The 25,080-nt window shown below is 46.2% G+C and overlaps 1 protein-coding gene across 2 annotated transcripts in view; it reads left to right on the top strand.

Annotated features, from left to right (window-relative positions):
- The window catches only part of TTC27 (tetratricopeptide repeat domain 27), a 502,742-nt gene that overhangs the window by 188,199 nt on the left and 289,463 nt on the right, over positions 1-25,080 (top strand). For both annotated transcript variants that reach the window (XM_040350814.1, XM_040350813.1), the window contains exon 9: positions 3,081-3,193. In XM_040350814.1, coding sequence (XP_040206748.1) covers positions 3,081-3,193 — 113 coding nt within the window. The remainder of the gene's footprint in view (positions 1-3,080; positions 3,194-25,080) is intronic.

Below are 25,080 nucleotides of genomic sequence, written 5' to 3'. Positions count from 1 at the left end.
TGACCCCAAATTACACTTTTTGGGGACCAGTGACATTATTACATTGACCAGTGCTATAAAAATGCACTAATCAAAGTATAAATGACACTGGCAGGTAATCGGTTAACACTAGAGGGTGATCAAGGGATTAAATGTGTTCCCTCAGCGTGTTCTAACTGTAGGGGGGGTGGGCTGTCTGGGACATGACAGAGATGGCTGTTCCCCATCACTGGGGACAGCAGATCTCTGAGATGTCCCCTGTCAGAATGGGGATTCGCCTTGTTTAAATCCACTACTTCCTCTGAAGAAAACAACCCCAAACGTGATGCTACCACCACCATGCTGGTGTTCTTTTGGTGATGTGCAGTGTTGTTGCATGTTGCACCAAACATATCTTTTGGAATTGTAGCCAAAAAGTTCAACCTTGGTTTCATCAGACCATAACACATTTTCCACATGCTTTTGGAAGACTTCAGATGTGTTTTTGCTAAATTTAGTTGGGCTTGGATGTTTTTCTTCATAAGAAAGGACTTCCGTCTTGCCACTCTACCCCATAGCCCGGACATATGAAGAATATGGCATATTGTTGTCACATGTACCAAACAGTACTTTCCAGATAATCTTGAATGTTGCTGTAGGCCTCTTGGCAGCCTCCCTGACCAGTTTTCTGACCAGTTTTCTTATCGTCTTTTCATCAATTTCAGAGGGTAATGTCACTGTTGTGCCAAAATTTCCCCACTTAATGATAACTGTCTTCACTGTGTTCCGTGGTATATCTAATGCCTTGGAAATACTTTTGTACCCTTCTAACTGATACCTTTCAACAATGAGATCCCTCTGATGCTTTGGAAGCTCTCTGCGTACCATAGCTTTTGCCGTAGGATGCAACAAAAAAAAAAAATGTCAGGAAAGACCTACTAGACTAGCTAACCTTTATTTGGGGTTAATTATAGGTACTTTAAATGATGCCAGGTGGGGGCATGACTTCTATTTAACATGAGTTTAAATGTGATTGCTCAATTCTGAACACAGCTACACCCCTAGCTAGAAGTCGTATGCAACCACATTATTTTCGTTTTTAATTTTTACCCCCAAAAAGGACATCAATTGTGTTTGGGTACAATGTTGTATGGCCGGGCAAATGTCAGTTAAAGCGAAGCAGTGTCGTATCACAAAAAAATGGCCTGGTCATTAAGGAGCTGAAGTGGTTACTGTTGCTGTAGGCCTCTTGGCAGCCTCCCAGATCACTTTACTTCTTGTTTTTTCATCAAAAAAAAAAACGTCCAGTTCTTGGTAATGTCACTGTTGTGACATATTTTCTCCACTTGATGATGACTGTCTTCACTGTGTTCAATGGTATATCTTAATGCCTTGAAAATTCTTTTTTACCCTTCTCTCGACTGATACCTTTTAACAATGAGATCCCTCTGATGCTTTGAAAGCTCTCTGCGGACCATGGCTTTTGCTGTAAAATGCAACAAAAAAAATGTCAGGAAAGACCTACTAGAATAGCTGAACTTTGGGGTTAATCAGTGGCACTTTAAATTATGGCAGGTGTGTACCGACTCCTATTTTATATGAGTTTGAATGGGATTGCTTAATTCTGAACACAGCTACATTCCCAGTTATAAGAGGGTGTGCACACTTATGCAACCACATTATTCTAGTTTATTTTTACTCCCCCCCCCCCTATAAGATTTTAGTTTGTTGTTCAATTAAGTTGTACAGTTTATAGGTCACTTTAAAGGTGGAAAAAGTTCTGAAATGATTTATCTTTGTCTCATTTTTTTACATCACAGAAACCTGACATTTTAACAGGGGTGTGTAGACTTTTTATATCCACTGTGTGTGTATGTGTGTATATATATATATATATATATATATATATATATATATATATAATATATATTTTACATCTATGACTTGACAAAGGCACACTGCCATCTTAAAGTTGCAGTGGCATCTGCAGGTTGAACATGTATCTTTTGTGAATGAACCTCCAGCCTTCATATGATTACCAAGTTAGTGACCAGTTTGCCTGACAGGTGGCAGCCATGCACACCTGCTTGTTTTTAAAGGGGAAATGTAGAATCGTGTTCCTTTAGCATGGGGTGTTGTACAGGGGGGCTGTTAAAGTGGTTGTGAAGTCACATATATGCGATACTTGTAGCCTCTCTGTTTTATATAGTTATGAAGTAGTGTGTGTTATTTTTTTTAAATTCTAATGCCAAACATCTTCTTTCACTGCGGTCACTTGACCTCCCTCCACTCTCCTTCTCCGATCTCAGGAGAGCAGTGGGAGGGGCTGAGATTACCCACCAATATCAGCCAGCCAGCCAGCAGAGAAAGGTCATGTGACCACAGAGCAGCACTGTGAAAGAAGGAATTTGGGATTAGAATAAAAAAAAAGAGGAGGATATGTATTGCAGCGAAATAGAGGCAAGAGGAGAGGGGAGGGGTGGGGAGCAGATCAGCTCTGCAAACACAGACTGGAGCTGACATTCAGGGAGGGAGGGGGAAAGGGGGAGACACATTCAGAAACACAGCGGGATGACAGAAGCATGTAAATTGACCACAGTATTGTGGATCAGCAGCCATGATTACTGTGGTCAGTTCACACAAGGGGACACAGGAACAGGCAGGATCAATCAGGTCTTTTAGAACATAGAAAGGAACAAATTACACTACAACAGCGCTATGCTGTTATCCAAGTTTTTTTTGTTTTTTTTAGGATTACAAATGCTTTAATCTACAGATTGCAGGATGGAATGTGTTTAGAAGGATCTTGGTATCTGGGGGAGTCGGAGTTGTTCATTTTCTGATATGCTGAGAGAGCAGATACAGTGTCTGTCTTGGGACACTTGAACCTGCATGCGTTAGAACTGAATGTAAAGACTTTGTAATATTTTTGTGTGTCAATCCCACTGTGTTCTTTGTAGCTGTCTTTTTTAATATAACTAAATGAACTCAGAGGTGCTTATAATTCCTTAACAGTGGGGAGAACCACATGTTGACTATCTTATCGTTAAATGAAGTATTGTGTGATGTTATCAGGTCACTGTGTCTACAATTTTTTCTAATATTGAACTTTTCACTGACAGAACCATGAATTGCAAGATGACACAGTTCTTAATAAAATCAAGTTAGTAGATCCTGATCAGTTCCAGATGCCTGACTTGTGTGCAGAGGAGCTGGCTCTAATTTTGGGAGTCTGGTAAGTGATAATTTCATTACACTGAACATGTTTGCTTATGATTTTTAAAATAAATGTCACCTTGTTGTAACGTGATTAAATATTTTAAATGGTGTAGAATATGTTTAATTTAAAAAGATGCAATATGGAAATCCTATTGCTTTTCCTGTAATTCTGAAAGAACATTTACCATTCAATAATTATAATTCATTAGAATTATATGTGTCAATCTTGGTTTGAGCGTTACTTAGTTTTAGAGCCTTTTGCTTCTACACCCCTTGTGGAGGCTTCCATTTGTGCATGGACATTTTATGGTTACTCAACCTGGTCACATTGCTATAATCTTTTTATATGGACTATAAACTGAAGGACCTATGAGTAAATGGTTGTGGAACAAATCATTTGAGTTTCCATTATTTCTTATGGGGAAATTCGCTTTGGATTACAAGTGCTTTGGATTACAAGCATGTTTCAGGAACAAATTATGCTCTTAGTCCAAGGTTTTACTGTATTACTTTTCTTCTTCAGAGGAAAATGAACAATAAGCAAACTATGAATAATAAAAAAAAAAACTTGCACAATGTTTGCATTTCATCTTTATCTTTTAGTCATGTTTTGAGAAAGGAACTTTGATCTTATAAAGGAATATAAAGATGCCAAATGATGCAGAAGTAAAAGTGTCTTCATGTTGTTCACCCAGAAAAAGGCAACCTTATTTTAATTGTTTCCTCTGCATAATGATGGTTAGGAGGTTTAAACCCAAAATTGCATGGTTTTATAGCCATTACGACAGCTTATGAAGACAGTTAAATGTCAAAAACAACAACACATATTCTTGGAGGTATTACCAATTAATCACTGGCACAAAGCTGATTACAGTAGGTGACCGCGATATTGTGTCAATCTCGCCGATATTATCGGCAAGATTGACACCTACGAGCCCTGTCGCGAGAGCCAGCGCCAAGCTCATCGACAAAGGAATTATTTTTTTTCCCCCCAAAGCCAACATATGTCCGACTTTCAATGAACGGGGATCCGACTTGGATTCCCGCCAATGCCAGACACTGTGTTTGGTATGAATCATGAGGGGGAACTCTACACCAAATTTTAAATAAGAAAAACGGCATGGGTTTCCCTCCAAGAGCATTCCAGGCCCTTAGGTCTAGTATGGATTTTAAGGGTCCCCCCAAAATCCATACCAGACCCTTATCTGAGCACGCAGCCCGGCCGGTCAGGAAAGGGGTGGGGACGAGCGAGCAGCCCCCCTCCTGAACCATCCTAGGCTGCATGCCCTCAACCTGGGGGGTGGGTGCTTTGGGGCAGGGGGGCACCCTGTGACCCCCCCCCACCCCAAAGCACCTTGTCCCCATGTTGCTGAGGACAAGGGCCTCTTCCCGACAACCCTGGCCGTTGGTTGTCTGGGTCTGCTGGCGGGGAGCTTATCGGAATCCGGGAGGATCATGGCCCCCCACCCTATGTGAATGAGTATGGGGTACATCGTACCCCTACCCATTTACCTGGTGGAAAAAAGTGTTAAGGAAAAAAACCACACTACACAGGTTTTTAAAGTAATTAGGCAACTTCGGGGGTCTTCTTCCGACTTCGGGGAGTGCAATACTCAGACTCTTGCCCCACTACTGTTTTTGATGTTTTTTTTAATTCACATGAAAGGTTTTCCTAGCTCTTCTTTATTGACATCCCTATATTATGGGTGATGTCAACATCTTTAATTGCACCTAAAATCCTGTTGCCACCAAACTTCTGCAATTAAATTTTATTTATTTTTTTTGTTCCACATGTTGGTCCTCTGCTACTGCTCATGATGTTGGTCTAATGCCGCGTACAGACGGTCGTTTTTTATGTCTTCTGAAAAACGACAAAAAAAAATTCGAACATGCTCGAATTTTTTGTGTCGTTTTTCAAAACGTCGTTTTTTGTTTCACAGAAATTGACCGTGTGTACCAAAAAACGACGTTTAAAATGACGTTTTTAAACCCGCGCATGCCCAGAAGCTAGTTTCAATGGAAAAAAGTGGTGAAACGTAACCTCGCTTTGCTAGAGCATTGTGAAAAAACGATGGTGTGTAGGCAATGTCGTTTTTGAAAATGATGTTTCAAAAACGTCGTTTTATTTCATGTTTTAAAACGTCGTCACAAAAAAACACTTCAGCCCCATATTGCTGGTCAATCACCGGGCCATTTTTTGCGATTCGGCACTGCGTCGATTTAACTGACAATTGCGCGGTTGTGCGACACAGCTCCCAAAAAAATTGGCGTACTTTTCCCCCCACAAATAGAGCTTTCATTTGGTGGTATTTGATCACCTCTGCGGTTTTTATTTTTTGCGCTATAAACAAAAATAGAGCGACATTTTTGAAAAAAAAATATTTTTTACTTTTTGCTGTAATAAATATCCCCAAAAATATATAAAAAAATATATTTCTCTTATCACCTTCCAGGACGGCACACGAGAGATGATGGCTCCTCCCCACAGGAAACACAATCACTTAACAATTTAAAAGTCCCCACCCTTCCCCTTGATCCCCAGTATTGATTGTGTTTCTCCCGAACACATCGTCACGTTTGTTTTGTTTGAATACCTAGAGACCGGGGAGGGTCGAAGGTACCCCTGTTGAGACAGGTCTTAGGGAGGCCGGGGAGGGCTGAACTAACCTGTAGGCCTTCGGGTCTAACTCACAGGTCGCCCCAGGCGTGCACCAGCGCTCTGAGCTGCGGGGAGGCTTGCCATCGCTAGGGTGCAGAAGAAACGCCGCCATTTGAAGAGCTCTCTCTTCCCGGGTACTGCTTCCTACTTTTGGAAACATGGCGCTCCAAGCCTCTCTGAGTGAAGGTGGGCTTTTGCCTCACAGCGCAACCCGGAAGGAACGCCTAGAGAGCAGCATGGGCGGCGGAAGGGTCGGCTTGCGGATAGCCCCTGCAAGAGGTACCAACAGCCATGGACCCAGCCAAACCTCCTCATGGAACAGGAGGAGATGAAGGCATATGTGACTGCAAGCAGATCCAGGTCGGGGTGCAGTGAGTACAAATCCCCCTTGGAAAAGGAGGGGGAAGGGGAGTGAGAGCTCCTGGATTTCAGGAGTCTGGGATCCTGGAGCCAGCCAGACAGGACTGGTTTTCTCACCTTACCCTTTCCTCTCCCCAGTACAAACCTGCAGTCCTGGGGGAGGACAAAGTAATATTATGCATATGTGTATATCTCTTGTCTGGCAGAAACCCCCCAGTGGATCCCAGGAGATCCCAAATAAATGGTCTCCTGCCGCTACAGGGTATAGCTCCTCTAAAAAATAAATATGTGGGTCATAAGATAAACTCCCACTCAAAGTCCAAAGTCCTCTCATCTATACAGATGGAAAGACCGGCAACGGTTAAAACCTCCCACGAAACCGCCAGGCAGTCCGTAACCTAAGGTCTGACATAAGAGGAGCTTATCCCTAGAGAAAACATATCCTCCCAAGAAGGCCTCATCTGAATAGTATCTAGTGCCCTTCCCCCGCTTCCATTCATTCCCTTTAGTCCGGGTAGAGGAAGCAAAGGACAGGGAGGATATGAAAAGCAAAGCTGAACAGGACGTCCCTTCACCCTAGAGGGTCTGGATGGACTCCTGCGGGCAATACAGGCCTCTGAGGAGATTATAGGAATCCCTGAAGGATTAGGGCCAGCTGCCATGAATCTAACAGAATGGTGTTGTTAGAGGTTTTTTTACCCCCCCAAAAAAAAAAAAAAAAAACTTACCTCCTAAACTCTTAGGATAGGCCCGACAAGGGGGGCAGCTTAGTGTATATATTACCCCTGTGGGGGTTGCTTATTGTCTGCAACATCTTCCCAGGTTCCAACCTATTACTTCCTCCTTACACTGCTGTTATATTTATCAGTATGTAAGGGTTAATCTGAACCTCTGGTGGCTCAGGCAACAAACCAGTTAAGCAGCCATACAGGTGTCTGATTGCCTCCAGCCTAAAAGTTATGGTCACCTCTTCACGAGAGACCTAATTGATTTCTGAGTCTGTGCTCGTTAAGACCGTAGGACTCGCTCCCACCTGTGTGTGGACCAGCTACACCTACTCAGACCTATGCTATAGTAGGTTAGCAGCTACCACTACTGTGGTATAATCAAACACCTCAGATTTCCATTGTCTGGAACTACCATGTTCCTCCACTGGGAGGAAGGATCAGTATCTGAGATTCAGGTTATGCCTAGGATAGGTTGTTGGCTGTCCGCACATCAGAAATACACAACATGGGGAGTCTTTTATCTTGTGTCATTCTGATATATATATATAAATATCCTATGACTCACCAAAAACTGATTAGGTAACGGTACGCTGTTCCTAGTCAAACGCTTAAACATTGAATGGTGGGTGATGCCTCTATTATATATCAGCACACTATCGGTATTCGGAAACGCACCACATTGAATTACTGTGGGTGAAATTTCTGTCGGATACATGACTGTATACTATTGCTCATCAGAAAAGTATGACATTGAATTGTCGGTGACACCTCTATTCTATAACCGCATACACTATTGTTATTCAGAAACGCACCACATTGAATTACTGTGGGTGAAATTTCTGTCGGATACAGGACTGTATACTATTGCTCATCAGAAAAGTATGACATTGATTTGTCGGTGACACCTCTGTTATATTGTTATTTAGATACATACCATATTGATTTACTGTTGGTAAATATTTCTGGAGGTTACATGTCTGTACACTATTGCTTATCAGAAACGCATGACGTTGAGTTACTGATAGCGACTTTTCTGCTGATTATATGACTGTACAATTTTTGCTAAACAGAAACGCATAACATTGTATTATTGGTTATGATATTTATGTATTCAGATATGCACTGCTTCAAGGTTTCCTTTTGCTAGTGGCATCTCTGTTGATTAGATGACCCGACAAGGTTGCATTTAGTAACACACTGAGTTGCCGGCAACATTCTGTTGGTCATATAACTGTCCAAGTTTTTTCTAATAAAAATCATGCACAACTTTGTATTGTGGGTTCAATGACGGTTTAACATTACTATCCAGAAACGCACAGCATTGGTTTTTTGCTAGTAGCGTTTTTTCTATCGGGTATATGACTGTGTAGTGTTGGTAATCAGGAATATACAATGTTACTGTCTGTAACATCTGTTGTCCTATACCCTGTTGTTTATCTGTAATGCGTTTAATACCACTCTCTGCTAGTTATTACTGCAGTTAGTATAGCAACAGCCATACACGGTTGAGGCCGCATATGTCCTTTTTTTGTTGTCTGCATGCGGCTGCAATTCATGATCATCAGAAATATACTTTAGGTGCTAGTGTTACTTTCTGTTGATTTAGAGGACCGTACTGCGGTCAGTCTCAGGAATAGACAACACTAAATTTGTTCTTGTCATCCCGTCTTGACTCTATTACCTGGGATCGCTGCAAATAGAAAAAACACAGCAGTAGAAGGTGTCTGTACCCTCTGCGTTTAATTACTCAGAAAAACACCATATTGGCTAGTGGCCTCTCTGTTGGAGGCAGGACCTATAACCTATTAAGCATCAGAAACTCACACTTGGAGCTTCTGTCCTTTCTCTGGGCTGAGGTTATATGGTATCTTATTGCATATTAGAATTACACAACATCTCTTAGGTTGGTTGTGCCTTCTCTATCCTACAGGTGTCTGTATATCAGAAAACACAGCAGTGAAGGCTGGGGGTGTCTTCCTCTTTTGTGTTCCATGTTAAGTCTGAGCTTGCTACCCTTCGGAAATACAAGATTTATGACCTGTATATCAGAGATGTTTTGGTCACTTTATTTCAGACCTCATTTTCCAGGTACATGGAAGGAACAAGATTTCTGATTACAGGCCTTTACTTCTAGGCATGCCAGAATTCCCTGGACCTTGGACCCAGTAGGGTTTTAGGACACTGGAAGGAGGTCATAAAATCACCTATCAGGTTTTTGCCCTAGTAGAAAAAGGGTAACGCTTTTAGGAGCCGTTTGCTTAAAAATTCAGCATCAGAATATTCTGACTGTTTGTCCCGATCCGATAGGTTTATGGCTCGGCATATGTTCTTCATGTCACCCCCTTGGACGAACTGGATGTGAATAACCAATATTCGTCTTTTACTCCTACTATAGCATTTGTCCCTTATGGTAGGGATCTGTTTAACTTAACACTCCATTGGTGCTTGGAGTGAATCATGACCTCAAACACTGGATATTTACAGAATACTGTATTCTGTTGGCGTGTGGCACTCATGTGTTTACCCTGAGAATATAGGGTAAAAGGTGTCTGCGTGTTATACGCAGGGGGCGGTGAAAAGTTTTTTGTTTTTTTTTCTTTCCCCGACACTTTTGTTTATTTTCTGTTATATACCAATTAATGCAGTGGTTACTCGCAATTTAGTAACAGGCTCTTTTTCTGCGCAGTTTAATATATTGACTCGCAGAGTTATAAGGAGCCTGGGGTATATAGAACAATTTCACAGCCGACATGTCAGCATTCAGATGGGAAGAAACCCAGAAGTGGGGAATGACCAGGATGAGACCTACTTGCCAAACGCCTTGCAGTGCAGCCGTTTTGACCGGTCTAGCAGTGTGCGTTGGAGACAGAATTTTGTCCACGCGTATTGGCGGGCGCATGGATGAGCCACGCCAAGGCATCCTGTGGTCCTGACACTGACCAATAAGTGTCCTCACTATGAAGTCACATGCATTCCAATGAATGGAGGTGGACAGGTGGACTGAAGGGAGTGCAGGAGCACACCAAACGCCTTGTTTAGTCACATACCTGTCCAGCCATTTGAATCAAGGGAATAAACTTCCCTTAAACCTAGTATCCTTGAGCGGGGTTATTTCTTGTTCCACCATGACTATGGCAAACAAAAAGGGGACCCACAAGGATTGTCCATCAGGAGACCTTTTTTCTTTCTAAACCATTCTCCTGAACAGACTAGTGGCTTAAAACCAGATGTTTTGTCTTGGTTGATCAAAGTAGGTCCTTGTTTCACAGAACAAATGTCTAGATGGTCCTACGCAGCAGTGGCAGACATTATCGACCACGATGTCTAGAATATTGGCACAGCCAACCTTTCTATCCTAAAAAATACTCAGGCTCTCAGAATGTTTTTTCTTTAAGAGCACGTGCCACCTAGACCTTGCACCCAAAGAGGAGACAAGGGCATAGGTGGAGCAGACCTGCAGGTCATTTACATGATCCAGCTAGGATACCTTCATCACACACTAGGGAGTGGAGGTGGTGAAATAAAATCAGATTCTGACACCTAGCAGAAGACCTTGCAGGCAAGGGTCCCACCCTAAAGTAGGCCTTTTTGGTTCCTTGATTATCCTCTCGTGTGCCGTCCTGGAAGGTGATAAGAGAAAACCTACGTTACTTACCGGTAACGGTACTTCTATGAACCTTCCAGGACGGCAGGCCTACTTCCCGCCCTATGTGGAGGGAAAAGATAAGCTAAACGCTAGGTGGTAAGTACCTATACGGAACAAGGTCCCTTGTGAACCAGTTCAGGATTACTTTATTACATACTGGGGATCAAGGGGAAGGGTGGGGACTTTTAAATTGTTAAGTGATTGTGTTTCCTGTGGGGAGGAGCCATCATCTCTCGTGTGCCGTCCTGGAAGGTTCATAGAAATACCGTTACCGGTAAGTAACGTAGGTTTTCTCCTCCCGGTTTACACACACAGCTCCCGGTTCTTTCTCTGTAACAAGCGATCGCAGGTGCCCGGCGGTGATTGCGCCAGCCGGGCACGCGCATCGGGACCAGGGGCGAGCGGGGGACGCGCGCCCCCTATTGGCTGATTTGCGAGATGACGTATAGCTGCGTGATCTCGTGCAGCCGAGCCGACCTGCCGCCGTATAACTGCAGTGGCTGGTCGGCAAGCAGTTAAAAATGGCTTTCTTCTTGCCACTCTTTCATAAAGGCCAGATTTGTGGAGTTCACGACTAATAGTTGTCCCGTGGACAGATTCGCCCACCTGAGCTGTGGATCTCTGCAGCTTCTCCAGAGTTACCATGGGCCTCTTGACTGCTTCTCTGAATAATGCTCTTCTTGCCTGGCTTTTCAGTTTAGGTGGACAGAACCTTGGTAGGTTTGCAGTTTCCATTTTTGTATGATGTATTAACAGTGCTCCGTGAGATGGTCATAGCTTTGGATATTTTTTTATAACCTAACCCTGCTTTAAACTTCTCCACAACTTTATCCCTGATCTGTCTGGTGTGTTCCTTGGCCTTCATGAATCTGTATGTTCACCAAGGTTCTCTAACAAACCTCTGAGGGCTTTGCAGAACAGCTGTATTTATGCTGAGATAAAATTTCACACAGGTGAACGCACCGTATTTTCTAATTAGATGACGTTTGAAGGCAATTGGTTCCACTAGATTTTAGTTAGGGGTAGTGGAGTAAAGGGGGCTGTATACAAATGCATGACACACTTTTCAGATATTTATTTGTAAACAAATGTGAAAACCATTTATCATTTTCCTTTCACTTCACAATTATGTTGCACTTTGTGTTGGTCTATCACATAAAATCCCCATTAAATACATTTATGTTTCTTTATCGTACATCACGGGACACAGAGCAGCATAGCCATTACACATGGGTTATATAGTGTACCTTCAGGTGATGGACACTGGCACTCTCCGACAGGAAGTTCCCTCCCTATATAACCCCCACCCATAGTGGGAGTACCTCAGTTTTTTCGCCAGTGTCTTAGGTGTTGGTGCACGTTGAAGAGCTCTGCCTATAGTTGTCCTTGGGACCCGGGCAAGCCTACCGGATCCGTCCAAGGTGCTTCATAGCCAAAGTGGACGGTACCCGGGCCCCAAGTCGTGGAGGGGTTCTGCCTATAATGCCTCTCCTTTTGGGAGGGCTGGACTCTGGGTTCCAGGACTGGTTTTTAACCTAGCAATCCTGATGCCAGCAGTGCTATATAGGTCCAGGTGTGTGGTGTTCCTAAATTGGACCCCGGTCCCTGAAGGTCTATGACCATACCCACGGAGATGGGGGAAGATTGGGGCCTTTGGCAATACCCTGCGGCGTGGAGAAGGTAAGCGAGGGCCCACGGAACTTGGTTTGTCAGTGGGCCCTCCACAGGGGATTCGGGGGCAGCCTATTTTATGCCTATGGCATGGGCAATATATCACCACAAAGTCTGTTTGCACTGGATGGTTTTCTCCCCCATGTGATTTTTTCCCCTGGCTGGTCTAGAGGCTTGCTGCGCTGCCATAGAGGGAAGGGTCCTGGAAAAAGTAAGCTGGACTTACCTCCCAGAGATGGGAGTCTTCCCTGGGTGCCTGTCTCTCCCCATAGCTCCGTCAGCGTCCACGCTGTCTCCCTGAGACTTCCTGGTTCCTCCAGCAGCGTCAGACGTACGCGCGCGCGTGCGCGCGCACGTTGTATATAACTTCGGCGACGCAGCGTAGGGGGGCGGGCTGAGCGTAGGGCGGTCCTCCTGAAGCCTATATTAGGCTCTCAGTCAGTCACGATCGCCGTGGGACACGGAGCTGCAGCCTGAGCTGCGTATGGTTTGTTATACCAGGTTTTTTTGGGGAGAGTGACACCCGGTGGCCAAATTGGAGTACGCACCCTAATAAGAGCTTGGCTCTTAAATAGTGATTCTAAAGGCCGGTGTACTTGCAGCAGCCTAAGCTAGTGTAAACCCAGGCGTCTGGACCAGCAATTTAAGGGGGTAATACCTGGCTCATAGTGGTCCTATGAGTGACAAGCCCTTGGGGCATTGTATTACCTATCCTCTTAGGTTTGGGAAACAAGGATTTGTAATATTACCCTAACCTATTACTATTTCTATTTTAGTAACCGACGCCTCTCTTGTTAGGGGGCGTGTATTTACTCCGACTTAATAGTCAGTAGTATTACAGCGGAGTACCTTGGGTTTGTATCATGGCTCCTAAGGGCGCAGCCAAAAATGCCAAGGGCCCAAAGAAACAGAAGGGTTCCCCATCGGGCTCTGAGGATCTCGGCCAATCGTCGGCTGTGCCTTCCTCCCCAGATAAACTGGAGGTTGCTGCCCTAGATGTGCCACCAGGGGTGTTGGATGCTGCGGCTGGCCCCATTCAACCAACTCCTACCTTTGTTACGGAGGAGATGTTAGCCACCACCTTGAGTGGTTTTGAGCGGAGAATGGCTGCTTTAATTTCAGCCTCATTACCTGGGAAGAAGCGGGCTAGGTCCCCATCCCCTAGGGTTGAGTCTCCAGATGAAGAGATCCTTTCCGCAGAGGAATTAGATTTCTCAATGGAGCAAGGGGAAGACCGCTTGGAACAGGGTTCTGAGGAGTCCACTATAGAGGAACCGTTTTCAGCTTCCCAAGCAGAGAAGTTATGGATCCAGTCCCTAGCGGACATGGTACGGACGGAGTTTAAGTTACCCCTGCCTGAACCTCAGGCTGCCGTATCCTCTCTAGGTTCCCTAAGGGCACCTCAATCCAATGCAGTGTTTCCGGTCCATCCCTTACTGAGGGACCTAATTTTTCAGGACTGGGTCAAACCAGATAGGATTTTTCTTCCTCCTAAAAGGTTCTCAGTGCTGTATCCTTTGGAAGAAAGTTTTTCTAAGAAATGGGTTGTCCCTACAGTGGACGCAGCCATTTCATGTGTGAACAAGGCCTTAACTTGTCCAGTAGACAATATTCATATGTTCAAGGACCCTGTCGATAAGAGACTTGAAACGTTGTTAAAGGCTTCCTTTGCCACTGCAGGTGCAGTAGTTCAACCAGCTGTGGCTGCCATAGGAGTATGCCAGGCATTAAAGGAACAGACCAAACAGGTCTTAAGGGACCTTCCGGCAGAACAAGCTCAGGACCTAGCTGACTTGCCCAGAGCTTTATGTTTTGCCGTTGACGCCATTAAGGATTCCATCCAGCAAGCTTCTCGTTTATCCTTATTTCTGGTTCATATGAGGAGGCTTCTCTGGTTAAAAAACTGGTCTGCAGAAACCCCCTGCAAGAAACTCTTAACGGGTTTTTCCTTCCAGGGTGAAAGATTGTTTGGAGATGATCTAGACAAATATATTCAGAAGATCTCCAGTGGAAAAAGCACTCTTTTGCCTGTTAAGAAGAGGTTTCGGGGACCTGCCTTTAAACGTCCAACCTCTCCAGTCTCAGGACCGTCACCCTCTAGGCAGTATCGACGGCCTGCTGGCCGTTCGCCTGCTAACAGGTCGCAAGGGCAAGCTTCAGGCAACAAGAAGCCATGGTTTCGTAAACCAAATAAAGCTGCCCCTAAAGCGAATTTGTGAAGGAACGCCCCCACTCTCTCGGGTGGGGGGAAGACTCCGCTTCTTCTCGGAGCTTTGGAAGGCCAGAATCTCCGACCAATGGGTTCTGTCCTCAGTGGCCCAGGGGTACAAGCTGGAGTTTTGGGGGTTTCCCCCTCCCCACTTCCAGGAGTCAAGGCTCCCAAGCGATCCTCAAAAAGGAGTCTCGCTTCTAGCGGCCCTAGACCGCCTCTTAAATCAAGGGGTGATTATGGAGGTACCAGCCCTGGAGCGCGGACAAGGATTTTATTCAAATCTATTTGTAGTCCCGAAGCCCAACGGCGATGTAAGACCAATACTGGATCTAAAAGCCCTAAACCGCTTCCTAAAGATTCGCTCTTTCCGAATGGAATCTATTCGTTCGGTAGTGGCCGCCCTACAAGGGAAAGAATTCCTCGCATCTATCGATATCAAGGATGCATACCTGCACGTCCCGATCTTTCCCGGGCATTTCAAGTTTCTCCGATTTGCTCTGGGACATCGGCATTTTCAGTTCGTGGCCTTGCCCTTCGGGCTAGCCACGGCCCCGCGGGTTTTCACAAAAATTCTGGCTCCAGTTCTGGCCAACCTAAGATCTCAGGGGATCCTGGTTATGGCTTATTTAGACGATCTTATAGTGATCGATCTCTCAGAGGCCAGTCTGAGGCAAGCAGTAGGCCTAGTGGTAACCTACCTGGAATCTCTGGGTTGGATCCTAAATCAGGACAAATCGGCCTTACAGCCCACAAGAAGATTGGAATATCTTGGGCTGATTCTAGATACTGTGCATCAGAAAATCTTTCTTCCCCAGTCCAGGGTGGATTCTATAAGGGAGCTAATTCAAGTAATTCTAAGCAGCGCAAAGCCGACTGTTCGTCTGTGTATGCGCCTATTGGGCAAGTTGGTGGCGACCTTCGAAGCGGTGCCCTATGCCCAAATCCACTCTCGAAAACTACAGAGAGCAATTCTCGCAGCCTGGGACAAGAGGGTCCAGGCCCTGGATCTTCCCATATCTCTATCCCATGCAGCACGTCAGAGTCTGTGCTGGTGGTTAGCCCCGCACAACCTTCTAAGGGGAAGATCGTTCAGTCCAGTCTCATGGAGAATTGTTACCACAGACGCGAGTCTATCGGGTTGGGGTGCAGTCCTGGAAGGATTGACCCAGCAGGGGAAGTGGTCAAAAAGAGAGTCGACTCTATCCATAAATGTCCTAGAGATACGAGCAGCCCGGTTAGCTCTAGTAGCATGGACGGATGTATTACAGGACTCCCCAGTAAGGATACAGTCCGACAACGCCACTGCTGTGGCTTATATAAACCACCAGGGCGGCACCAGAAGTCTGGCAGCCCAGAGAGAGGTGGACCGAATCTTTTCTTGGGCAGAGACCCATATTCCATGCATTTCAGCAGTGTTTATCCCCGGAGTGGACAATTGGCAGGCGGATTTTCTCAGCCGCCAACAAATGTCCCCGGGAGAATGGTCTCTCCATCCCGAAGTGTTTCAGGACATCTGCCAGAGATGGGGAACTCCGGAGGTGGATGCCATGGCCTCCAGGTTCAATACGAAACTAATCAAATTTGTATCCCGGACAAGGGATCCATTGGCCTGCGGGACGGACGCCCTGGTATGTTCTTGGCAACAGTTTGCGCTGATCTACGCCTTCCCTCCGTTACGGATGCTACCCCGTCTTCTTCACAGAATCCAGGTGGAGCGCAAACCAACGATTCTGGTAGCCCCGGCTTGGCCCCGGAGGCCTTGGTACTCCTTAATAATAAGGATGGCAATAGAGGAACCTTGGGTCCTCCCGTTGCGGCCGGACCTCCTCTCACAAGGGCCATTCTTCCATCCTGCCTTACCAGCCTTAAATTTGACGGCCTGGCGGCTGAATCCCTAATTCTTAAAAGCAGGGGCCTTTCTGGCCAGGTTATTTCCACCCTAGTTAATGCTAGAAAGCCAGTCTCTAGACTTATATACTATAGGGTGTGGAAAGCCTACATTGCATGGTGTGAGGCTAGGAAGTGGCTTCCCCGCAAGTATGTCATCGGGAGAATCTTGGATTTCCTACAGTTAGGAGTAGAGAAGGGTCTAGCTGTTAGCACAATCAAGGGGCAGGTTTCTGCCTTATCAGTCTTTTTCCAAAGACCCTTGGCCTCTCACTCTCTAATAAAGTCGTTCTTACAAGGGGTTATTCAGATTAATCCTCCGGTGAAGGCTCCCCTGTATCCTTGGGATTTAAATTTGGTTCTATCGGCCTTACAATTCCAGCCTTTTGAACCCTTATCTGAGATCCCGCTGGTCTTGTTAACTAGGAAATTGGTTTTTTTGGTGGCTATGTCTTCCGCCAGGAGGGTGTCGGAACTGGCAGCCTTGTCGTGTAAGGCACCCTATTTAGTACTACATAAGGACAGGGTCGTTCTTCGGCCACATCCGTCCTTTCTTCCGAAAGTAGTATCCAGTTTTCATCTAAATCAGGACTTGATTCTTCCGTCATTTTTTCCTAAACCTTCTTCAAAGAAGGAGAGATTGCTACATTCCTTAGATGTGGTCAGGGCTGTTAGGATTTATTTGAAGGCCACAGCCCAGGTTCGCAAAACTGACGTCTTGTTTATTCTGCCAGAAGGACCCAAGAAGGGTCAGGCAGCGTCTAAGGCCACCATTTCCAAATGGATTAGACAGTTGATTATTCAGGCCTATGGCCTAAAAGGGAAAAACCCGCCTTTGTCGGTTAAGGCTCACTCCACTAGAGCTGTGAGCGCCTCTTGGGCAGCGTATCACCAGGTCTCTATGGCTCAAGTCTGCAGGGCAGCGACCTGGTCATCTGTTCATACGTTTGCTAAATTTTATCAAATGGACGTTAGGAGGAACGCTGATTCAGCCTTCGGGCAGGCGGTTCTACAGGCCGCAGTATAAAGTCCTCTTGTCCTTTGGCACCCGCTGTTTTTTTGGCTTTACCTGGATGCTCTCCCTCCCCTCATTTAGCATTGCTTGGGGACATCCCATGTGTAATGGCTATGCTGCTCTGTGTCCCGTGATGTACGATAAAGAAAAAGGGATTTTTAATAACAGCTTACCTGTAAAATCCTTTTCTTGTAGTACATCACGGGACACAGAGCTCCCACCCCTCTTATGGGGAATCTTTGGGAGACACATTGCTTGCTACAAAACTGAGGTACTCCCACTATGGGTGGGGGTTATATAGGGAGGGAACTTCCTGTCGGAGAGTGCCAGTGTCCATCACCTGAAGGTACACTATATAACCCATGTGTAATGGCTATGCTGCTCTGTGTCCCGTGATGTACTACAAGAAAAGGATTTTACAGGTAAGCTGTTATTAAAAATCCCTTTTTTTAATTGTAACACGACAACATGTGGAAAATTTAAAGGGGTATGAATACTTTTTCAAGGCACTGTATTTGCTTACCCTGGTATGAGTCTTTTTAAATCGCTGTTTACAATCTTTAAGGCAGGGTTTCTCTCAACCAGGGTTCTGTGGATGGAACCCTAGTTTTTTTTTAGAGATTGCTAGGGGTTTCATTAAGCAATAACCATTTTCTGCCTCTCAGATGAGTAATCACTGAAAACAAAGAAATTTGCTTTGAATCTAGGAGCCAGCTAAAAAACGTAGGGGCCAGATGCCCGGACTTGCATGTCCAGGGCGTTGGGCAATAGGAATTACTCATGCCTGCAGTGGCATAGCATGGGTTGTCAGTAGCCGGGGTAAGGCAACTTATTTGTGCCCTCTAACCTAACCCGTGGCCTGGTACCACCCCAGGCCAAGGGTGGCAGCAGTCGAGTCAGTGTGTATTGTGTGTTCTTCACCGGCAGCCAATTAGTGGGAGTTGATCGCCTCACTGTGCATGCTGGGGGAGAGTACGTCATTTGTTCTGGGTCGCCGATCCTGGCCTGTCGTCCCACCACCCCCCATGTGTGGCCCTCATGGCCGGGGGTCCATGTTCAAGTGTTCCTGGCTCCGGGACCACGTTGGTCCGGGGTTGTGTTCTACTATGTAGGCCTAGTGGTCAGACTGGGTCTATGTTCGCAAGAGTGGTTCTTTTGCTGTCCGTCCTGAGGGAGGAGGCCGCCCGATAAAAAACCTGTCTTGGAGAGCACCGAGGATCTCAGGAGGGGCCTAGAACTTAATTGAAGGACGCACGATTACTGAGAACTTGAGTGATGGTCGCCTGTCAGTCCTGAGTTCACAAGAGTTTATTCAAGAGAGATCCAGGTGCTTAATCCTGTGTTGAGAAGGATTCTGGACCAAATATATCTCCACCTTTGGAAAGGTCTGTGATAGAGACTTTGCTAATGTTTCCGTGTGACACCATGGCTGCTAGGCTAGTGAGAGAGGCCTATCCTGGTGCACAATACCCACTCTGGCTAGAGTGGCGACAAAAGCTACATTGCTGGAAGCAGGAGTGTTTCCGAACAACGTTATACGCCTGAACCTACTACCTATTACCCTTTTTAACAAATAAAAAACTGAAAAATTGGGCATGCAAAATTATTCAGCCACCTTAAGTTAATACTTTGTAGCGCCACCTTTTGCTGCGATTACAGCTGTAAGTCGCTTGGGGTATGTATATATATATACGTATACATATATATATATATATATATATATATATATATATATACATATATATATATATTTTTTTTTTTCTAACACCATAGGGAATAAAATGGCGGTCATTGCAATATTTTTTGTCACACCGTATTTGCGCAGCAGTCTTAGAGGTGCACTTTTTTTGGAAGTAATTCACTTTTTTTGGAAATAATTAACGTTTTTGAATTAAAAAATAAGTCAACAGTAAAGTTAGCCCAATTTTTTTTATATTGTGAAATATAATGTTTCGCCGAGTAAATAGATATACGCAACTTGTCGTCCTTCAAAGTTGTGGCCGCTCGTGTAATGGTGACAAACTTTTACCCTTATAAATCTCCATAGGTGTCGTTTAAATAATTCTACAGGTTGCATTTTTTGAGCTACAGAGAAGGTCTAGGGCTAGAATTCTTGCTCTCGCTCTAACAATCGCGGCGATACCTCACATGTGTGGTTTGAATACCGTTTTCTTTATCGTACATCACGGGACACAGAGCGGCATATTCATTACTATGTGGGTTATATGGAGTACCTTCAGGTGATGGACACTGGCAATCTCAAACAGGAAGTCCCCTCCCTATATAACCCCCTCCCATAGGAGGAGTACCTCAGTTTTTTCGCCAGTGTCTTAGGTGTTGGTCACGGAATAGCTTGCCTCCATATCCTTGGGATCAAGGCGGGCTAACCGGATCTGTCCAGAGTGCCTCAGTGCCGAAGTGGACAGTACCCGGGCCCCCAAATCCAGGGGGTTTTGCCTATAATGCCCTCTCTGGAGGGCTGGACCCTGGGCCCAGGGCTCACAGCTTTTCTAAAGCCAAGAGTTCCCTGTTTGCCAGAGGTGCTGTATAGGTCCAGGACAGCGGTTCCTTTCAGGACCCCAGTGCCTGAAGGTCTACTACACTTCCCACGGAGATGGGAGAAGATTGGACTGTGTTTGTTACAAACGTCCTGCGGCATGGAGCAGGTAAGTGGGGAGCCTGCGGAACTTGGTTCGACTGCGAGCTTCCCAAGGGGGACCACAAGGGGGGGCAGCCTAAGTATGCTCTGCATGGGCACCAGGGTCACTATGTCCGTTAGTGGACAGGATGATTTGTTTTGTTCCTCCCCATTTCTGGCCCCCTGTCCAAGCAATCTTCTTCTGGCTACCTGCTGTTCTGCTGGGCATACAGGGTCTGGGAAGAGACCCTTGGGCTAAGCAACTGATTCCTTAGAGTCTCTATTTTGCAGCCTACCTGTCCGGGGGATTCAAATTTGCCGCCCTGCAGCGCGTCCTTTCTCCCAGCTCTGTCGGCGTCTGGCGTCTCCATGTGTCTCTCTCTCCTCTCCCTGTCGCGCGGGCACGCAAGAAATAGATGAATTTCGCGCCATCGGGAGGAGGGGGAGGGCGGGAGCACGCAGGAAGAGGCGTGTCTCGCCTCTGTTAAGAGTGACAGGGTGCGCGCATAGATCAGTCTGAAGCTGATCTGGAGGAGAGAGGACACAGAGCGGCACTCCTGCGACCCCCGGTGGCAAGAAAGGGGTAGTACATCATAGGCTTGGCCTATTTTTTCTTATTAAGCCAAAAATTCCCCTTTGTCAGCAGGTTGAAGGGCTGGAAAAAGATATTGGTGGGGCCGTAAAAAAAAAAAAAAAAAAAAGAAGTAAAATATAAATACTTCTAATTTAAAGGAACATAATAGCATATTAAAAAAAAAAAAAAAAAAAAATTTTTTCCTTTATATTTGATTTCGGCCTCACCAGGGTTTTTGGACACTAGTAATCCTATTGCTCCCTAAACCTTTCAAGATTATTTCCTAGCTGCGTACAGTTAGTTGTTGCAGGCTAAGAACCTCGGTTTTGTACCATGGCACCCAAAGGCTCAGGATCAAGGGGATCTAAAAATGTCAAAAAGCAAAAGGGTTCCCCCTCGGATTCTGAGGATACGAGTCAGGCTATGCCGGTACTCTCCCCGCCTGACCCAGTTGTGGCCGCCTTGGTTGAGCCAATAGGGGGGTCTGGTGCAGCGGCTGGCCCAGATCCACCCAACCCTGTGTTCGTCACAGAGGAAAAGCTAGCTACCGCATTAGAAGGGCTAGAGAAAAGATTGGCAGCTATGCTCACTAAATCTTTTCCAGGCAAGAAGCGGGCTAGGTCCCCTTCGCCAAAATGTGTATCCTCGGATGCTGAACTGATTTCACTGGAGGAATCAGAATTTCAGGAGGATCTATTGGACGAGAACCCAGAGGGTTCAGAAATTGAGGAATCTACTATTGAGGAACCATTCTCAGCCTCCCAAGCGGAGAGCCTGTGGGTCCAGTCTTTGACGGACATGGTACACTCAGCATTTAACCTGCCTTTACCGGAGCTCCGGAGTCCGGCAGTTTCCTCTTTGGGCTCCTTAAAGGCGCCCCTGAATAACGCAGTTTTTCCAGTCCATCCGTTATTAGAGGAGCTAATTTTCCAAGATTGGGTACGACCAGACAGAATTTTTTTGCCGCCTAAAAAATTTTCTGTTATCTACCCGTTAGAGGAGAAGTTTGCCAAAAAATGGGCGCTCCCAGCTGTGGATGCTGCCATCTCTTGTGTAAATAAATCACTAACTTGCCCGGTAGAAAACATTCAGATGTTTAAGGACCCGGTTGATAAACGGTTGGAAACTCTCTTAAAAGCTTCTTTTTCCACGGCAGGGGCAGTGGTACAGCCAGCGGTGGCTGCTATAGGAGTCTGTCAGGCTTTAAAGGATCAGACGAAACAGATGCTTAAGGACATCCCTGCCCAACAGGCAGAAGAGCTGTCCGATATACCCAGAGCTCTTTGCTTTGCGGTGGATGCTATAAAAGATTCCATTCAGCAGGCATCTCGCTTATCTCTATTTTTAGTGCATATGAGAAGGCTCTTATGGTTAAAGAACTGGGCGGCCGAGCCCCCATGCAAAAAGCTTTTGGCAGGTTTCCCTTTCCATGGAGGTCGACTTTTCGGAGAAGATCTGGATAAATACATTCAGACTATCTCAAGTGGCAAGAGTACCCTTTTGCCAGTCAAGAAGAGATCTCGGGGTCCTACATTTAAGAGGCAACTTTCCCCTGTGCCAGGGCCCTCTAATGCCAGGCAGTATCGACGGCCTCCTGCGCGATCAAATTTTAAATCGCAGGGACAGGCCCCGGGAGGCAAAAAGCCTTGGTATCGCAAGCCAGCAAAGCCTGCCCCTAAGTCTGCCTTATGAAGAGATGCCCCCACCCACGAGGATAGGGGGAAGGCTTCGTTTCTTTTCAAAGATCTGGGAAGCCAACATCCCCGACAGATGGGTCCGATCTTCTGTGGCCACAGGCTACAGATTAGAGTTTCTAAAGTTTCCTCCTCCTCATTATCAGGAATCAAGAATTCCAAACGATCCAGCAAAGAGGTCCCCCTTTTTGGCGGCATTGGATCGTCTAATTTATCAAGGCGTGATAGTAGAGGTACCAGTCCTAGAACAAGGGCTAGGTTTCTACTCCAATCTATTTGTCGTGCCAAAGCCCAACGGCGAGGTCAGGCCAATTTTGGACCTAAAAAATGTAAACATTTATCTAAAGGTTCAGTCATTCCGGATGGAGTCTGTTCGGTCAGCAGCCGCCGTGCTCCAGAAGGGCGATTTTCTGGCCTCCATAGACATAAAGGATGCTTACCTTCATATACCGATCTTTCGGCCACATCAGAGATTTTTACGTTTCTCAGTGGCTCAGCGTCACTTCCAATTTGTGGCGCTTCCTTTCGGGCTGGCTACGGCCCCCCGGGTGTTCACGAAGATTCTAGCTCCAATATTAGCCAGTCTAAGAATCCAGGGCGTCACGGTCCTGGCATATTTGGATGACCTCTTGATCATAGACCACTCATCTCCTTGTTTGGAGCGAGCGGTTGCCCTCACGGTTCAGATTCTCGAGAGGTTCGGCTGGGTCATAAACCGAGAAAAATCAGTATTCCAACCCGCACAACAGTTGGATTATCTCGGCATGAGGTTAGACACAGCTCAGCAAAAGGTTTTTCTACCCCTGGTAAAAGTCAGGGCTATCAAAGAATTGATTCAGCTGGTTCTGAGTAAAAGAGAACCAACTATTCGCCTATGTATGCGTTTACTAGGCAAGCTAGTGGCCACGTTCGAGGCGGTACCTTACGCTCAGAGCCACACTCGCATCCTACAGGCAGCCATTCTGGCAGCTTGGAGCAAGAGGGCGCAGGCCTTGGAGTTTCCGTTGCCTCTGTCAGCAAGAGTCCGGCAAAGTCTGTGTTGGTGGTTAAACCCTCAGAACCTGCTAAAGGGAAAATCTTTCAGTCCCATAACCTGGAAGATAGTAACCACAGATGCCAGCCTAACGGGCTGGGGAGCGGTCTTGGATGGTTGCACTCGCCAAGGCACTTGGGCACATGCGGAGAGGCAGTTGCCCATCAACATCTTGGAGCTCAGAGCTGCTCGGTTGGCCCTCGAGGCTTGGACATCCAAGTTACAGGGGTTCCCGGTGAGGATTCAGTCGGACAATGCCACGGCCGTAGCATATATAAATCACCAAGGGGGAACCAAAAGTCAATCAGCTCAGAGAGAGGTGAGCTCGATTTTCCTGTGGGCAGAGGCTCATGTGCCCTGCATATCGGCAATCTTCATTCCCGGGGTGGACAACGTGCAAGCGGACTTCTTGAGTCGTCAGTCTCTGTCGCCAGGGGAGTGGTCTCTGCACCCTAAAATTTTTCAGTTAATCTGCCAGAGGTGGGGAATGCCGGACGTGGACGTCATGGCATCAAGATTCAACAAAAAACTAGACAGGTTCATGTCCCGTACTCGGGACCCTATGGCCTGCGGAACCGATGCATTGGTTTGTCCTTGGCATCAGTTCAAACTGCTATATGCCTTTCCCCCGCTACAGTTGCTACCCCGCCTGTTACGCAGGATCAGGGTGGAGCACAAACCAGTCATCCTGGTAGCTCCAGCATGGCCCAGGAGGGCATGGTACTCACTAATCCTGAGGATGGCAGTGGGAGAACCTTGGGCACTTCCTCTACGGCCAGACCTACTCTCACAAGGCCCGATCCTACACCCTGCATTGCGGCGTCTAAATTTGACGGCCTGGCGGCTGAATCCCTGATTCTCAGTAGTAGAGGCCGTTCTGGGCAGATAATCTCTACCCTGATCAGGTTTTAAAAAAAAAAAAAAAAAAAAAAGCCGGTCTCCAGGGTGACTTGTTACAGGGTCCGGGAAGCCTAGGTAGGCTGGTATGTGTCGAAGGAACAGCTTGCCGCAAGTATACCATTAATGAAGTGTTAAGTCTCTCCAGCTAGGAGTGGTGGACTCCCACTCGCGGTTGAGACCTTCTTTCAGAGGGTCTGGCGCATTAATCCTCCGGGCATGTCACCACTTGCCGTGGGACTTGGATCTAGTTCGGTCAACTCTACAGGAACAACCTTTTGAGTCGTTGGCTGAAATTCCTGTGATTTGGCTATCAAGGAAGCTGGGATTTCTGGTTGCCATAGTTTAGCCAAAGAGAACAGAAATAGCAGCCTTATCTTATAAGGAGCTATATCTTAAATTTTCTCACAAGGACGAGGTGGTCCTCCATCCTCATCCTCCCTTTCTACCGAAGGTTATATCCAGTTCTTTCCTAACCAGGATTTGGTACTATCATCCTTCTCCGAAACCTACTTCCAGAAGGAAGGGTTGCTGCATACCTTGGGTATGGTCACGGCCATAAAGGCCTATTTTAGAGCTACAGAGAAGTTCCGGGAAACAGATGTGTTGTTCATTTTTGCCAGATGAGCCAAGAAGGGGCAGACAGCTGCAAAAGCCATCTTCTCGTGAGAGAGGAAGCTATTATTTACTCAGGCCTACAGCTTGAAAAGACTGCCTCTTCCACTGCCAGTAAGGGCTCTTTTTACCAGAGCCATGGGCGCCTCCTTGGACAGCACACCATCAGTTCCCTGTGGCTCAAGTATGCAAGGCGGCAACCTGGTTTGAGTCCACAAGTGTTCTAAAATCAGACCGGTTGGACGTAAGAAGGAATACTGATACAGCCTTTTTG

Source organism: Rana temporaria, chromosome 4 (assembly GCF_905171775.1).
Source record: "Rana temporaria chromosome 4, aRanTem1.1, whole genome shotgun sequence".
Classification (NCBI taxonomy): domain Eukaryota; kingdom Metazoa; phylum Chordata; class Amphibia; order Anura; family Ranidae; genus Rana; species Rana temporaria.
The sequence above is the reverse complement of the archived record's forward strand: the minus strand, read 5'-3'. Positions and strand labels throughout refer to the sequence as shown.